Source organism: Rhinolophus sinicus, chromosome 7 (assembly GCF_057876585.1).
Source record: "Rhinolophus sinicus isolate RSI-liver-muscle chromosome 7, RSI-T2T, whole genome shotgun sequence".
Lineage (NCBI taxonomy): Eukaryota > Metazoa > Chordata > Mammalia > Chiroptera > Rhinolophidae > Rhinolophus > Rhinolophus sinicus.
Window position 1 is genome coordinate 52,125,016 of NC_142507.1, and position 17,191 is coordinate 52,142,206.

General features: G+C 38.9%; 1 protein-coding gene and 1 pseudogene across 3 annotated transcripts in view; one reads left to right on the forward strand and one right to left on the reverse strand.

Annotated features, from left to right (window-relative positions):
* Positions 1-17,191, reverse strand: part of ARNT (aryl hydrocarbon receptor nuclear translocator) — a 53,996-nt gene that overhangs the window by 7,293 nt on the left and 29,512 nt on the right. For all 3 annotated transcript variants that reach the window (XM_019740003.3, XM_019740002.3, XM_019740001.3), the window contains 9 exons: positions 15,904-16,117; positions 13,027-13,240; positions 11,716-11,818; positions 10,175-10,240; positions 9,697-9,782; positions 7,815-7,891; positions 6,998-7,132; positions 3,714-3,788; positions 1,241-1,392 (listed from right to left, as the gene is read on the reverse strand). In XM_019740003.3, coding sequence (XP_019595562.2) covers positions 1,241-1,392; positions 3,714-3,788; positions 6,998-7,132; positions 7,815-7,891; positions 9,697-9,782; positions 10,175-10,240; positions 11,716-11,818; positions 13,027-13,240; positions 15,904-16,117 — 1,122 coding nt within the window. The remainder of the gene's footprint in view (positions 1-1,240; positions 1,393-3,713; positions 3,789-6,997; positions 7,133-7,814; positions 7,892-9,696; positions 9,783-10,174; positions 10,241-11,715; positions 11,819-13,026; positions 13,241-15,903; positions 16,118-17,191) is intronic.
* Positions 3,807-4,521, forward strand: LOC109451624 (protein CEBPZOS pseudogene; annotated as a pseudogene).

A 17,191-nucleotide genomic window follows, 5' to 3' on the forward strand; every position in this document is an offset into this window, starting at 1 on the left:
GATAGGTACAATGAAAAAGACAGCAAGAACGTGGAGAAACTGTCACTCTCATACACTGCTGACAGGAGTGTAAAACAGTACATTTTGGAGCAGCTTTGGAAAAGTTTGGCAGTTCCTCAAAAGATTACATACAGCGTTACCACGTGACCCAGGGATGTACCCAGGAGAATAAAAACATATCCGAATATGCAAATACTCGTGGCAGCATTCTCAATAGCCGAAAAGTGAAGCGACTCAATATTCGTCAACGGATGCAGGGATAAACAAAATGTGTGCAGCCATACAAAGGAATATTATTTGGCAAAATAAAAGAACGAAGTACAGATACATGCTACAACATGGATGAGCCTTAAAACACTATCCTAAGTAAAAGAGGCCAGTCACAAAGGAAGCATATATTGTATGATTCCATTTATGTGAAATGTCTAGCGAGAACAGGCAAATCTACAGAGACAGAGTAGGCTAGCTGTTCTATGTGGCTTGGGGTACAGGATTTCTTTTTGGGATATGAGCATGTACTGGAATTAGACTGGTTAACAGTTGGCACAACCCTGTGACACACTTAAAAAAACGTGTGCTTTAAATGAGTGAACTGTATGGTATGTGAAATCTACCTCAATAAAATTGTTTTTTACAAAGCTGAGAAAGCAAGTTCAAACAGAAAGAAATGAAGGAACAGAGAGGAATAGACACTAACAAAAGAGTGGAGAGCTATGTTCTAAAGCAAACTATGGGCCAAAGCCAGTCCATCGCCTGTTTTTGTAAATAAAAGTCTGTTGGAACATAGACATTTTTGTTCATTTTATTTGACTAAGACTGCTTTCATGCTGTAACAGCAGAAATGAGTAGTTGCAATAGTGACCATACGCCCCACAAAGCTAAAACACTTACCATCTGGGCTTTTATACAGAGTGTGCAGACACCTGCTCTATAGAAAAATCCTGCCAGACCAGAGCAATAAACTGGTGTACAAAACAAAATCCTTTCTAGAAAGGGTTGAAACATAAATTGATATACAAACTCGTCACATTCAGAACCTAGTAGTCTCTAAACTAACGTCTGTTAAAATAAATTCTACTGGGACAAACTACCCAAATTATGAGAAGTCGGAAGAAGAGGCACTTCAAACTAATGGTGTTTACTACTAGAAAAGGAGACGAGAAGGAGGTAGCCTGCTAAGGCTGAGCAGACCGGGCCCAGGAGAAACCCCACTGCCAGGAAAGGCCTTTGTGGTACATACTTCACATTGGTGTTGGTACAGATGATGTACTCAATTTCATCTGAGTAAGGGTTTTGGAAAGTAAAGGAGCTGGTTCTCATCCACAGCCATTCTCTGTTCTTAGACCGGAACCGGAACATGACAGACAGCACCTGGCCTTTTAATTTCACCACCTGAAAAGTTTTCATGCTATCAGTGAAATCCACAAAAAATTTTTTAGAAAATTAAAAGTAAATAAATAAAATTCCCACTTCAACAACCCTAGGATTCTTGTGTCACTGTCCTCTTTTAACGTTACTAACAAAACAACATGAGTGAAAACTAAATAACGAGGACATATATTTACCATGTTTCTTCCCAGAGTCCCACGCTATCTGACCACTCTAGTCAAACAAGAATAACAATTACTTCCAGGAGTGTAAAGACTGTGTGTTTCCCCACTTCCCCTGGAAAGCCCCTTAAAGACTGCTGATCTAGCTTTACAGTCTATACCAGGAATTTGTAAGTTTAATGATACTGAATATAGTTTACACACTGCTCCTTAATCTTAGCTTTTTCCCTCAAACCCGAGAATTTGTTTTCATAGCACCCATGGCGGTTTCTATAAATAAAACTAAGTTGACCTTAGTCTTATTTTGCTTTAGTTTTTTAAAAGAAACTAATTTTAGATTATTTTAGTTCCTAGTCTCATGGCATAGGAAATAATCTTCTGACCCTCCCTCTCTAACAATAAAGAAAAAGTAATATTAGCAACTAACATTAATTTTGTAGTTACTATATGTCAACCACTGGGCTTTGTGCTTTTTCTTTTTTTTTAAGAACATCAACATTTATTTAATATGATAAAAAAGAAATGTGATATAAACATTTGCATTTAAACAATAGTAGCCTTTAATACTCCCATGTACTCACTGTATAACATAAACACGATGAATATAATAACATTTGTAACACAAATTAGGTACTGGGTTTGAAAACCTGCTTATTGCTATACATATCTATTTCAAAGAAGTATAAGCCCAGTACTTCAAAATATCTACATTTTAAATTGCTTTTTAAGAAAAAGTTAAGTGATAACATTTGTGTTTAGGCAGTTACTGCTGATGTTACAATCTGACAAAGTAATAACTACAGCAGAAAATGGAACATACTTCATTTAGCAATACAAAACTGGCATGTTTTAAATTTATATGTATAAATAACTATATATAAGTATGTATATAATATATAAATATATATATAAATAGCTTTTACAGATCAAGTGTGAAACGAAGCACTGAAGTAACTAAAATGGAGGATGAAAAAAGAAAATAATTTTCATTGGAATAACTAAATTTATGTAATGAAAAGCAAAAAGAAATATAAACCCATCTAGACTTAAGAAACATCAAAATCTGGAAAGCAGCAACTAAGTGACTGTAGCCTGCATGTTAAAAAGCACCTTCACTTGTGTACTCTAAAATCATAGCAGCAAGCTGGTGTCAGAATCTAACCATCTTGAGATTACGGAGTGTATACATGGCCATTAAAGCTTCTTGGAATCAACATTTTCCAGAAGTGATAAAATGATACTCTGTGGCCGAAAGTGTCAGAATTATAAATTTCGTGGATTTAAAATATACCCTACATTATCTTCTCACACTACTGAAGGTCCACGTCCTTAGCTTTGAATGGTGTCAACACAAGTCCGAATAGTCCATCTTGAGATTACAGATACATGAAACAGGATCCTTCTGTGAGCTGCAGCAGAGTGGATGGAACTGTGATGCTGGAGAAGAGGACTCAGGGGACAGAGACTTCTAATGGCCATTGTCTGATCTGTTCTAGAAGTTGGGCCGTGTGCTATAATGCATTACCTCATTTAATCTTCCCAAGAACCCTCTGAATTTAAGTACTGTTATTATACCCATTGTATCAGGGAGGATACTACTGAGTCATAAAGAGGAAAATTAACTGGTCTAATATAAAGTAAGAACGGCTACCTAATTCACCAGACATTTTCAGGACATAGGCCTGAAAATTACAATTAAGAGAGTCAGCTTACAGTGAAGAGTCAACTCTCATTTATCTATAACGGAACTGTAAAATGAATTTTTCTACTACTACCCACAGGTCAGTGAAGCCTAGAATATTTTAAATATTAGGTTGGTGCAAAAGTAATTGCAATTTAAAAGGTTAAAAATAATTGCAAAAACCACAATTACTTTTGCACCAACCTAATACTTTAAAGACAGTCCCTTGGATGCAGCTAGTTAGAGTCAAGACAGTCAGCAGCCAAAGCCAAACAAAAGAAACCTCACAAATTATTGAGTCTCAAAGTATTGGTCCTTTCCTGTTCCTGAAAAATACAGGTTAAGTCCTAAAGAATGTAAAGTCACACTGCCTGCCCCAAGTTCTTGATTCATCAGTTGTCAGTAAGTATTCGTGGAATGAATGTGATAATAGATATTAGATAAAAATATTATTTGGACCCAAACCAGGAAAAAAAGGTCACCTGTTGGAAGCTGTCTCTTAGAAGCTGCTGGTCTTCAGGATGACAGAACTCTACGATGTTCTTTCCTAAGAGTTCCTAAAAGGGACAAAGGAGAGGAAGATTAACACTTTGATGAGCAGCTAACTTTCCTGGCCCATTACAAGGCACTTGGGTTTCATTTCTCCTGTCTTCATCCTAGAATTGTAGTAAGTGTGGAGGAAAAAAAAAAAAAAAGACAGAAACAAAAGATGGAATCTGCTAAGCAACTAGCCGCTAGAGAGTTTTTCTTTCTCAGAATATTGGGTGTTTATTTTAACTGCACGTACAGATTTAAATACATAATCCAGTCGTCCTACATGTACAATTTGATGATCTATGGTAAACGTGTACAGTTGTGCAACCGTCACCACAGTCCACTTTTAGACCATACCCACTGCGGCAGCCGCACATGCACACGACTTGGGATGGCCCGTACCATGGAACCACTGGCAAAGATCTGTAAAGGACATTTAGTCGCTGAAATCTGTGGGCATATTTGGAGCATATGGTTTGTTTAATAAGATGAACGCAAGCCAAGATTTCAGGCAAACAATGAGCAAGAAATTTCCCTTTATCTTGGAAGTTTATATTACAAATCTATTGACTATTCTGGAATGTACAGAATCAGAGAGCAAGATCACAAAAAATGGTTGAACAGCAAAAGTTAGGAATTTGGCTAATATTCAAGGTTTATCCTATTTCATAGTATCAGGCAAGATTAAAATCCCAAAGTTGACATGGATGGATTCTGGAATATTTAAGACAAAATGTAAATTCTAATTAAGCCAAAGGTTTTATTCTTTGGACTAACTGTGAAGAAATTGATGGGAGGTTATGTTTATTGTTAAAGTTTTGTTTATACTACTCAAAATAAAGTGGTTCTCCTAAAAAACAAAAGAAAAAAATGTCCACTGCCCCCAAAAGTTCCCTTGTGCACGTTTATAGTCAATGCCTGTTCCCAATCCCCTCGCCAACCACAAATCTGCTTTCTGCTTCTTTAGTTTTGCCTTTTCTAGAAATTTCATATAAATGTAGTCAAAATATATAGCCTTTTATGTTTGGCTTCTTTAACAAAATATTTTTGAAATTCATTTTTGTATGTTCCGTGTATCAATAGTCTATTCCTTTTTATTGCTCAGCAGTATTCTAACACAGACATACCACCGTTTGTGTAACTATTCACTAGTTAATAGACAATTAGACTTTTCACTTTTTGGTTATTATGAATATTATAGCTGTGAATATCTGTGTATACATCTTAAGTGAACAAATGTTTTCATTTCTCTTGGGTAAATACCTAGGAGTAGAATTGCTAGGTGGTGGGGTAAGTGTATGTTTAACACTTTAAAAAACTGTCAAAATGCTTTTCTAAAGTGGCTATGCCATTTTACATGTCTGTCAACAATGTATGATGCTTCTAGTTTCGTCACGTTCTTGCTAAAACTCAAAAAAAGTTTTTAATTTAATTTTTAAAATTGAGCTAACATTGAGAACACTTCCTAATCTAGCCATTCTAGAGGGCATAACATATAGTGGTCTCACTTTGGTTTTGATTTGCACTTTCATAACGACTAATGGTGATGGGCATATTTTTATGTGCCTTCACATTTCTTCTTCGATGAAATGTTTACTCAAATCTTGTACCTTTTTGTTTTTACTGGATGTTTGTCTTAATGAGTTGTGACAGCTCTTTATGTATTCTGGACACAAATCCTTTTTCATATATATGATTTGCAAATGTTTTCTCCCAGTTTGTGACTTGTCTTTTAATTTTCTTAATGTCCTTTTAAGAGGGCAAATTTTAATTTTGATAAAATTCAACTTATCATTTTTTTCTTTTGTGAATCATGCTTTTAGTGTCATACAAGTAATCTCTGCCTAACTCAAGATCACAAAAATGTTCTCCTAGAAGTTTTATAACTTTTGCTCTACACATTTAAATCTTTGAGTTGATTTTTGTGTGTGGTAGGAGGTAAGAGTCTAAGTTCTTTCTTTTTTTGATATCCAATTGTTCTATCACCATTTGTTTGAAAGATTTCTTTTTTCCCCACTGAATTATCTTGGCATTTTTGTTGATAATAGGTTGACCATAGGGGGCCGGCCTGATGGCTCAGGCGGTTAGAGCTCCATGTTCCTAACTCCGAAGGTTGCCGGCTCGATTCCCACATGGGCTAGTGGGCTCTCAACCACAAGGTTGCTGGTTCAATTCCTCGAGTCCCGCAAGGGATGGTGGGCAGCACTCCCTGCAACTAAGATTCAACATGGCACCTTGAGCTGAGCTACCTCCCGATGGCTCAGTTGGTTGGAGCGTGTCCTCTCAACCACAAGGTTGCCGGTTCAATTCCTTGTCTCCCACAAGGGATGGTGGGCTGCGCCCCCTACAACTAGCAATAGCAACTGGACCTGGAGCTGAGCTGCGCCCTCCACAACTAAGACTGAAAAGGACAACAACTTGAAGCTGAACAGCACCCTCCACAACTAAGATTGAAAGGACAACAACTTGACTTGGAAAAAAGGCCAGGAAGTACACACTGTTCCCCAATAAAATCCTGTTCCCCTTCCCCAATAAAACCTTAAAAAAAAAAAAAAAATAGGTTGACCATAAATGTGAGCACAGACTCTAGTCTGGTCTATTGATCTATGTACCTAGCCTTATACCAATACCACAGTGTCTTGATAACAATAGCTGTATAATAGGTATTGAGTCAGGTGGTGCAAATCCTCCAACTTTGTTCTCCTTTTCCAAGACCTCGTTTTCACCAACCTCTTCATACAACCATAGCCAGAACTCCCTTCTGGCCACTATTGTTTTGAATGTTGACATAATGACTTATTTCTCAACTCAGGTATAGTTACCTGGTCTGCTAAATGAGAAATCTAAATAAAATCATGACAACTTACTTGTGGGTTACTATGCATCTAGGTGATTACATGAATTATCGAAAGGTGGCCATGGCACTGTAACTAATTAAAACGAGCACTTTTGCATCACTGTCATCTGCATTAATATCAGTAACAAAAAAATAAATATGTATTCACACCTGCTGCTCCCACCTGGTTTCACACACCATGTTTTTCTAGATCGGATGCTAGCCTTGGTAAGACTCTGAGAATAAATTTAGCTGCTGACAGAATAGGATCGTCTCTTTTTCTGAGCTAGGGCTGGTATGTTTGGCTGTCTCTAGAATGACATGACTGAATAATCTCAGCACAGCCGAGGGCAAATGAGAGCCCGCGTTGAGTGGTTGAACAGCTGCAGCTCTCACCTGTGGTTGGTAGCCAACAGTAGCCACACAGCGGTGATCCACAAAGGTGAACGTGCCCTCAATGTTGTGTCGAGAGATGAACTCTGTTGGTTGACAAACATTACTCATGTCTGTGCAGTTGGGCGAACTAGTTACCTGAGAGTAAAGAGACAAAAATGAGGCAAAATGACACCATTCTTCACAGATGTATTTCCTACCTCCTCACGGTCACTGACATGAGGCTCCCCATTTTAGGAATTTCAAAACTTTCACACCACATTCAGGAAGGAAAAAAGACAATCACCACCAGAGAGGGCACAGGCCTAGCCCCACTCCCACACACGCACTCTTTACCAACCTTGTAAAGAAAGATAAAAATTCATTTAACCCCAAACCCACCTACTTCCATTTAGCTAGGCCGTGTTCATTACTCAGATTGGAAAATTGTAATCCCAAGTAACCAAGATGCTTATCTATTTTTATGAGAAGAATCAAAATAGCCCCTCTTCTTTATTGTTAGTCATGGAAGGATATAATGAAAAAAACTTTCTTCTCTTGTACAGGAGCAAAAGAAATCAGTTGGAAATAAAAAATTCAGCATTGTAAAACTAAATATATGAAAAATAAGGGGAAAAGATTTCCCTCCCTCTCTCATCCTTTTCAGTTTCTGCTAAATCCAAGAGAAGTAATATTAACTATGAATGCCATAATCCTCCAAGTATTTGGAACTGTATAGAATTCTTCCTTTGTAGTCGGAGAGAAAAATAACATGAAAGTCCTGACGGAGATTTCTTCTTACTGAAAAGGGATGATATAAGTGTGAGAAATTCATACTTGCCTGCAGTCTGCCAATGGCCACCAGGCAGAACTTGCTCCCCTGGCCGGCCTCTGGGTCGTCATCTGGGAGGGAGACACCTTCAGGAAGGTGAAGTTAAAAGGTTTAACAAGGATCTCAAACTCAACTGCCTTCAAAAGTCAGATAGGTAATGATTTAAACTACATGGATGTATGAAGAGGCTAGATGTAACATAATGAGGAGTGCTGAAAGAGAAGAATAAAAGGACTCATCGATACAGAGCATAAACCATCGATGGCCTCCAGAAGGGAGGGGGTGGGGGGTGGGCAAAAAAGATGAAGGGGATTGAGGTACAAACTCCCAGATATAAAATAAATAAGTCACGGGGATGCATTGTACAGCATAGGGAATATAGTTAATAACATTGTAATAACTGTACAGCAACTAGACTTATCAAGATCACTTCGTATGGTATATAAATGCTGCATCGCTATATTGTACACAGAGAACTAATATGATATTGTATGTCAATTATAATTTTTTAAAAAAAGAATAAAGGTAAAAAACAACTACATAGAATTTACCATATATGGCAGGTACTGTTTTAAGTATTTATATATATATATTAATTTATATATTTTACCCATATTAACTGTAATAAACTGCAGAGTACAGGTCCTACCCAAAGTACGTATTCTAAAAACTATGCTGGCCAAACCAAACACATATGAAGGCAGCCATTCATTCTGTGACCAGGTCATAGGAAGAGAACAGATGTCTTGCCCAACCCATGACTTTTAAAGTAAGCCAACAACCAAAATGAAATTATATCAAACACCAAGAGTCATTTATGTCCTTTGGAAAAGAGAGAAGCCAAAGTTTCAATGTCTTATATGGCAAGGAAAGAAGGTTACATTTACACTCTACTATTCATAGTTCTCTTCTTTTTATCAAGAAAAATAGTATTTCTTTGAGAGCTATACAGAAGCATAAAAGATCATGTATACCTCAAGTATATGATTTATACAGTATACAAACTAAAATGTCCTAATGCTATTGTTCTTAAAATTAATTACATGTAACTACCATTTTTGGACGCCTACCATATGCCAGGCATGGGGCTAGGCACTTTTCTTACATTAAATCTAATCGTCATAATAACACTTTATGGGATGTATTACCTCCAAACTACAGATAAGAAAACTGAGGTATTTTTATAAAGGTCAGGCAATTTACTCAAGGACATACCGCTAGTAAACAACAATGCCAGAATCAAACCCAGGTTTTTCCAATTCCAAATCTCTTACCAAAATACACCACCTTGCCTCTCGTTTCTCTTAGTTTTTGTCTCCCTAAAATACCCACTTCCAAATTATACATACCTAGCAGGGAAGTAACAAAGTTGCTAAGATTTGGAAAATCTAACAAGCCAGTTTAAAAGGCTGATCCTGCCACCCCAACCACCTTTCTCACATTCCCTCTTTGACTTCAAGTTCTGGTAAATCTAATCACATCCTGATTTAAATGCCTTTGCAGAGAATATTCCCTTTATAAGTTACTACAATGAAGCCATTTCCCCCCTTCTCCCTACTTTAGAAAGCTTTCCCAAGTTAACTGTATTCAATGCCAACTGTTTCTTTATACACAAATACTTAGAATATAGGTCTTCTGTGTACATTATTATGAACCATTCCGTGACACAGCCAACACTGAGTCATTTTCAAGGCTGGGCAATCCATCTGCTCAACTGGTGTATACGCTCCTTAAGGGAAGGAAAGGGGTCTACTTTTTCTTTCCTATTTTCTTACAATTTGTACCAAAGTGCATTTCATATACCAGGTACACATGATAAATGTCAGCAAACTTTCCTGGCCTGTGAGGCGCCTGCTACGCCAAAAGAGAAACCCCTGTCTAACTTTCCTACCTGCTGGGGGCCAGGCTTTGATGTAGCCCGTGCAGTGGACCACCACGAAGTGCGGCTCCCCATCCTTCACAGAGCCAAGTCCGTTCCTAGAAGAATTACAGGTGTGAGGAGAAAACCCTACCTACCCAGTAACACATCAAAGGCAACGGCGACTTAGAGCCTTTAACTTTGTGCTCTTGGGTATTTAGAAAATAGGATACCTGTACTTGGATCTTTCCCACCCAAAAGCGACCATCATATTTTTGACCCCTGCCAAGCTAAAGCAACTTAAAGGTACTACAGCAGGAAGACAGTAGGTAAAGTGATAGGGCAACTTCCTTAAATGGGGTAAGCAAAAGAAGTTTTAGAAGTTCAGGAAAATATTGCCAGGAAAAAACTAACTAGAAGTGAGGGAGTAGGGGGAGGGCTGCGGAAGGAAGTACTACAGCAAGAGGCAAAGAGGGGACGATCTCTGCTTTTTCACTGCTCAGGCTCTCACCTGCATCTGTTCCTCACGAAGCTTAGTCTGTTCATGGAGACCGGGTCTACAGAGCTACTGCCACATCTGTTTCAATGAACAGAGAGATGAAAAGCAATTAAGCTGCAATATCAAAGAACTTACCATCGGTTAGCAGCCAGCTAACAGGCTCTGGGTACAACTAGACACAGAAATTTAGCAACAATGCTCCTAACAAAGAAGAATAAAGAGGTTAGGTTTGAAATTTCTAAAACTTGTAACTGTCCTGGAATTTGAAGTCAAAATGTTCTGCATGCAGAAGGGCAGAGATTCTCTACATCAGGGGTCAGTATGCTTCTTCTGTAAAGGACCAGACAGCAGACATTTTCAACTTTGTGGGCCATACAATCTGTTGCAACTAGTCAAATCTGCTTTTATAGAATGAAAGCAGCCATGGACAATATGTAAACAAATGGGCGTGGTTATATTCCAATAAAGCTTTGTTTACAAATTAAGAGCTGTGGTTTGCCAACTCTATACCACAGCCCAATCTATTTGCTACGTTTCGTTATTATTTATCTTGCTCCTGCCTGTGTGTTTCCATTAGCCATGTCCACATATTGGGACACTTTATCCCATCTTCTCTACTTTCTCTCATTTCTTTAAGTTAATAATAATAGATAAAACTTACACAGAACTTAATATGTGCCATGCATTACTCTCAGCCTCTTTACGGATATTTATTCATCTAATACTCGTAACTTTATGAAGTTGGTATTAATGTCACTCACAGTATTAGATGATGAAATCAAAACACAAAGTAGTCATTTAATCTGATCCTGATCTCAGAAGGTAGTAAGTGGCCAGTAGTACGGGCCTGAAGCTACACTAAACCAGAGCTACAACTCAATTTTGCAACTCTCCCCAGAAACCTTTCTTAACATCCTATGCGTCATTTCTAATAAGCATCTTCTCAGTACAACGTAGTCAATTTCCATTATACAACCTGAACTTTCATGACTTTAAGAGATGTCTTTTCTACCTGTGTAGAAAGCACTATCCTTTCTTCAGAATCCTAAAACATATAGTATTTACAGTATAGTATTTATAAACACTAAATACTAACTGAAAGACATAAGTCTCAATTTCTACCAAAGGAAAAGAAAAAGGCAGAAGTGGTCTGAGTACAGGATAATGTCTCATGATATACTGAGAAAAAAATATAGGTTTTGGAGTCTGACTACTATGGATTAAAATAAAATCCTGTCTCAGACATTATCTGTGTAATCCTGGGAAGTTAATTTCTTTCAGTCTGTTTTTTAATCGGCAAAATAGTAACCCTGAATTCTACCCTATTGGGCATTTGTGAGAAACGAGATGACAGTCACAAAGCACCTACCGTATCTGGCACAGGAGTCCAGTCAATGTTCCCTTATCAAACACTTTATTCTGTGTTACAGCCCATGTGGGTCTTGAGAGTTCAATTTAATCCAACTGGAGTTTGGATGTAAGAGTTGAACTCCTCTGACACTCAGCTCGTAACTCTTCCTCCGTCAAAGCACAACCTTCAGCGTGACACTCACCTCATGCGGCAAATGAACGACCTCCTCGAGCCCATACACATCCTCATGGAAGACTGCTGACCCTCCTTTTTCACTGTTCCCGTCTTCAGATCAAGGATACGCCCTGAAGAAGAACGTGAAGGGCAGTCTGGAGCACATTCCCATGCATGGGGCCGAGGGGGAAGGATACTGAAGGCCAAGATGAATAAGCAGCCTGTTTGTGCCCTCCGGTCTCCTTGCTTATCACACAACAGGCCAAGTAAGGAATGGATTTTAAGCCTAAAATACCTCAATTCTCATCAATAAATCTTACTCTTAACTTCAAAGGTAGCACTGGAAATAAGCCTGTGCAGGAGAAGGTTAGGAGTGGAAGGCTGTGGTGGCAAGCAAGAGGCAAGGCTATAATCTTGGGTCTTATTATTTTATACAAATGCATGCGCACACGCATGCACAGACACACACACAGACGCACAGACACAAAGACACATACACACTCAGTGAATGTTTCTGATTTAAAAACATAATTTTATAAGCTACAGAAACACATATCTATCTTAAGCCAAAATTTTATATTATATAGAAGCCAATGGCAACTTTTGGGGGAAAAGAACTAGAAAAATGAAATCCATCAAAAACATGAAAGAGGGGAATACTAAATGCCAACATTAATATAGCCATAATGGACTTCCCTGCATTTTATTTTAATTACCAGTTTTGACCTGCTTCCACTTTAATTTTATTTCCAGAGTTGCTTAGAAGCAGATGTGACTTGTTTCTTTAGCAAAACTCTGGCACAAAGACTGAATAGTATTAAAATGGTAGGGGGGTCGGGGGATCCAAAACCAAAAAAACAAGACAGAAAAATAGTACAGATACAGAAAAAACCCTTATACACAGACTAATAATCATTCCCCTCTAAAATAAAAATCTATTATCAGAGAACCTAGTGCAAAGCTGAGCACAAGTGGGGAGAAAAAATACCAGGTAGTTACCCATACAAATGGGACAGAAACATGGATAATTTAATTCTTTCAGAATGGAAAAAAAAGTGTATCGTAGGTTTGGCTTTTACTAGTTTATTTACATTAATATTAAGATTAAAGGAAACTTTTAATGAGCATTGTCACTACTGAAACATTTTCTAAGGATGAGCTACAGTCTATTATCTGCTTGTGAATACAAAGAACTGATTATATTCATTAAAGAAGAAAATTCTAGAAGCCTTGCCAGATTCAGTAAACAAATTATGAGCTGAAGCTCTTTTTCTATCTCAGGGAGAGAGAAAAAAGAACGAAAGGACTTCCTTGCATGTCCCATCCTCAGGTCTCATACCTGTCAGGGCGTTTTCCGAAGTGGAAAGCTGCTCACGAAGCTTGTCCACGTCATCTGGGTGAACCTGATCATAGAGGGTGCTGCCAAACCATTCCGACTGTGGCTGATTCAAAACCGGGGTCACTGAGTCAGAGACGTACACCACCCGGCCTGTCTCACACGAGACAATAAACAGAAAGCCATCTGCTGCCTCCAAGATCAAGTGTTTCAGTTCCTGACCAAGGAAGGGAAATCAAAGTTAATACTGAACGCTGAACAAACAAGTATTAGTCCTCATGGAAAGAAGACACTTCCGGCCGTAAGTGTTTTCTCCATAAGCAACTGCTGGCTCCTGCCTAATCTACAGCCACAGCTGTGCACCCTGAATGTAATTACCTTCCCTGACAAGGTAGTTTTTTCCAATAGATATTTCCACACTGTGTCTATGTCTCCACCTCGTCCTATTTACCTCAGGACTCACGATGGGGAAAAAAGACTTCCCACTAATGATAACTGAGTACTTGATTTCACCCCCTCTGGACTCTTGAGGATCTTCCCCTACAAATATTCCCGTTTTTCTCTTTCCTCTCAGATCTATAAACATGCTCAAGTGTTCTCAATTCTATACAAATCTTCCTTCAACTTTGCCCAATCAGCTCTCATGCCAAGATTATATACTAAGGATAATGCTAGTTAGAGTCACTGGTTCTGCTCCCTTACCTTGCGTTGCTCCACCCACTGCACTTGTCACTCTAACCCACAGCTTTCACGCTTTCTTCAGGAGCTGATTAATTGCCAAGTCCCCTTTCTTGGGGGGGACTTTACTCAGTCTGTCTGCAGAATCTGACAACGCTGTCCCTTCTATCCTTTAAACTGTATTTTCCCCTTCTTCTGTGACACCGCACTCCAACCTTTGCTTCCTTGCTAAACGTCCCTTCCCTACTTCCAGCTCCCTTTCCTTCAATCAAGTCTTTAAGTACAGGCATTCTGAAGGTTCTATCCTAAGTTCTTTTCTATTTATACCAGTTTCTCTCCCTGAGATATCATATCCACTCCTCCCCACTATGAAATGATAGCCACATCTACATCTCTAAACTTGCCTATTTTTTTTCCTTGAGCTTTAAGCAGGTCTGGATTCCAAGTATCTGTTAAGCATTTTCAAATAAATATTCCACCAGCAACTCAATTTCAGCATCTCAAAACCTGTCATTATTTCCCCTTCCAAGAACAACCCTGTGCTCTCCCAGCGTTCCCTTCCTAACAGGCTCACCTTCCTCTCAGGCTACAAGCCTGGAAATCTAATGCCTCTCACACCCCAGTGATAACTCAGTTTTATTCATTCTCTTTTCCAATACTCGGTCAGTGCCCTAGTCATCTCAGGCCAAGACTAACGAAGTAGGCTCCCTGCTTTCACCCTCTCCAATCCACCCTTAAAATGTTTCCACATGTACTAATACATTTTTGATGGCTTGCCATTGCCTAAAAATTAACATCTAAATTCTTTAACATAACACCTAAATGTTCCACCAGCAGGTCCCAGCCTACCTCTCCATGCTCTGCCAAGGCATTCTCAACTACTTGATTTTCCTTGAATAACCTAATTATCCTCACTAGGCTTTTGCTCAAGTTATTCCCAGGATTTACAACCCCATTCCTCTAGCCTTTGTTTTCCACATTTGCGTTTCTACAGGACTCATTACTGCACCTCTATTACAGAACTGATTCTGTGTTTCTGTTATGCCACCAGTGACAATCTCTTATCATTCTTCATTTTTCTCACAGCACAAAGCACCTGGTTAGCCCACAAAAGGTACGTAACTGGAGTTTGCTGACTCAATATCTGTATGTGTACTATTGGAACACACTGATTAACTATTTCAATGTACATATATATATATATATATACATATATAAAATCTGTGCTACATGTACTTTCATAGAGACCATCTTACATGGAAAATTCTTCTTGCTTTTTTCCAAGCCATATTCTTTCCTTCCTTCTAATCCTTTGAATAAAAGGGTGGCATTACAGGTCAATTTCTTTCTTCCTTATACCTCCTAGATTTTCCAATATTTTCTGCAATAACCATGTGGTATTTTTAATAATCAAGACAGAACATGGCTTCCTTACTTTTAAAAGTCTTTGCTGACCATCCTCACTCAGGCCTGGTCACTCTATTCACTTTAGCCCTCCCTCCAGTATGCATCTACTGTATCTAGTCCCATGTAAATTATTAATCAGATTTTCTTTTTGGTATATGTACTGCTGAAGCAAGCACTAATAAGTTTTTAAAGGCATTTCTTCTCTGTATGCATTTTCCTATCATTTTTCACTTCTGTGTGTATCCTGCCACTCGGATATGCATATTCAGACTGAGTTCCTGAAAGACTGGCAATGTTTTTGCCTGCTCCATTCTTTTCATAGTGCATCAAATGTAACAGGGCACATCTCTAAATGACAACTGCCTGTTAGACAACTTTTGTCACTAAAACCGGAAGCTGCTGCAGGAATAAGAAATCAGTTTCTTCCGTCTTTCACAACCTAAAGCCAAGGAAGAAGACTGGTGCCGTGGACACAATGATCTCTTCTTCCTGCGATACCACTGGTCTTCCGTCGTATAGGCTGTACTCATGAGTGAAATACTAAAATGCTTACAAGCTTGCGAAATAGTTTTCACAAGTCTTCTGGTTCTCACTGTTCCAATGCTAATAAGTGTTACTAGGGAAAACTCACTTTCCCATGGTCTGAATTTTTCCTTAAGAGCCGAATTCTTGTCTTTTAAACAATCTACAGACTCAGCTCTGCCCTGACTCCGCTATTCAGGATTACAGTCATCTACTCCAAAAAGATCAGCATTTTCAACAGACTCTAGACTCAGCGCCATCCATCCCAGAGACCTGATCAGTGAGGAAAGACGGCTTGTAGGTGCCATCCGTGGATGTATTGCCAGTTCCTCGCAAGGACTTCATGTGAGAAACTGCCATGCGTAAGATGGTGAGCTTGTCTGGTTTTCGAGCCAGGGCACTACAGGTGGGTACCATGTCTGACAGTTCTGTGATGTAGGCTGTCATCTTGTTCCGTCGCCGCCGTTCAATTTCACTGTGATTTTCCCTGTGTGGAAAAGAGAGGAGAAGTCCCATCCAGGTGCTCACATTTGGCCATTTGGGAGCAGGGAGAGTGATATGGATACCAAGTGAGCTGCTGAAGAAATGCGGTATTTAGATTTAGGAGTGCTTAAGTCTCAGAAGTTAGAGGAAGGTTTGCCAACCTTCTCATGCAGAGCAAGCATGGAACAGAAACTAACAAGGCAGACAGAGAATAAGCAGATACCAACAATTCTCTCCATTCCCTGGTAACTCCACCTTCTACATAAATTATCACTCCCTCAGAACAAAAAACTGTTAAAAAAAAAAAAAGAGGCTTAAAAAATGTTGATTTTATTCATTTAAGTTCCTGAGAGACAAATAACCTCAGCTTGGCTGACTCCTTGTTTACTAATTCAACTTTTTAAAGGCTGAAAGCATAAAATGACCAGTTTTTTCCAACACAAGTATGTTGCTCAACAGCTGATACAAGAATTGATAGACTCAACACCCTTGGTCTATAAAATGTTGTTTCTCTTAAGATTATCTCTGACTCTCAACGCTAGAAGACAGAATTAGAAGACTCTGAAGTTTTATTCGTCCCAGCAATGCACGAAGTCCTACCTTCTGTATCTCGGTGTGGTGCCAGGGCACCAAGCTCAAGAGATTGTAAGATGCCATCTATGAGAGGTCCCGTATGGATCCCCAGTTGGGGACAAAGTGAACTGAAGAGTAGGAGTGGAGTGGGGAGGAGTGTGAAAGGCCTGGAAATAGACATCTTGCATCTCATGAGGAGTACATCACGTCTCTAATACTGACACCCTCAAAATCAAGACAGAATGATACCATTGTTAAAAATAATAACACAGTAGTTTCCAAATTGGATTTCTGAAAAGCCTCATAGGTCCTCAGCGTCTCCCCTGGGAATGCCTCAGGAGCAAACCAAACAACACGCTGCATCTCTGCTTCTACTTGGGCAGCTGTGCTTGTCTTTTCATTTACTGCTGTTACCCCTGAAGGAGTCTATCTGAACAAAAGTTCTTTGTCAAAACAAAAAGAAAACCACTAATCTAACATAAATCTTTTTATAAGAAGAGCAAAC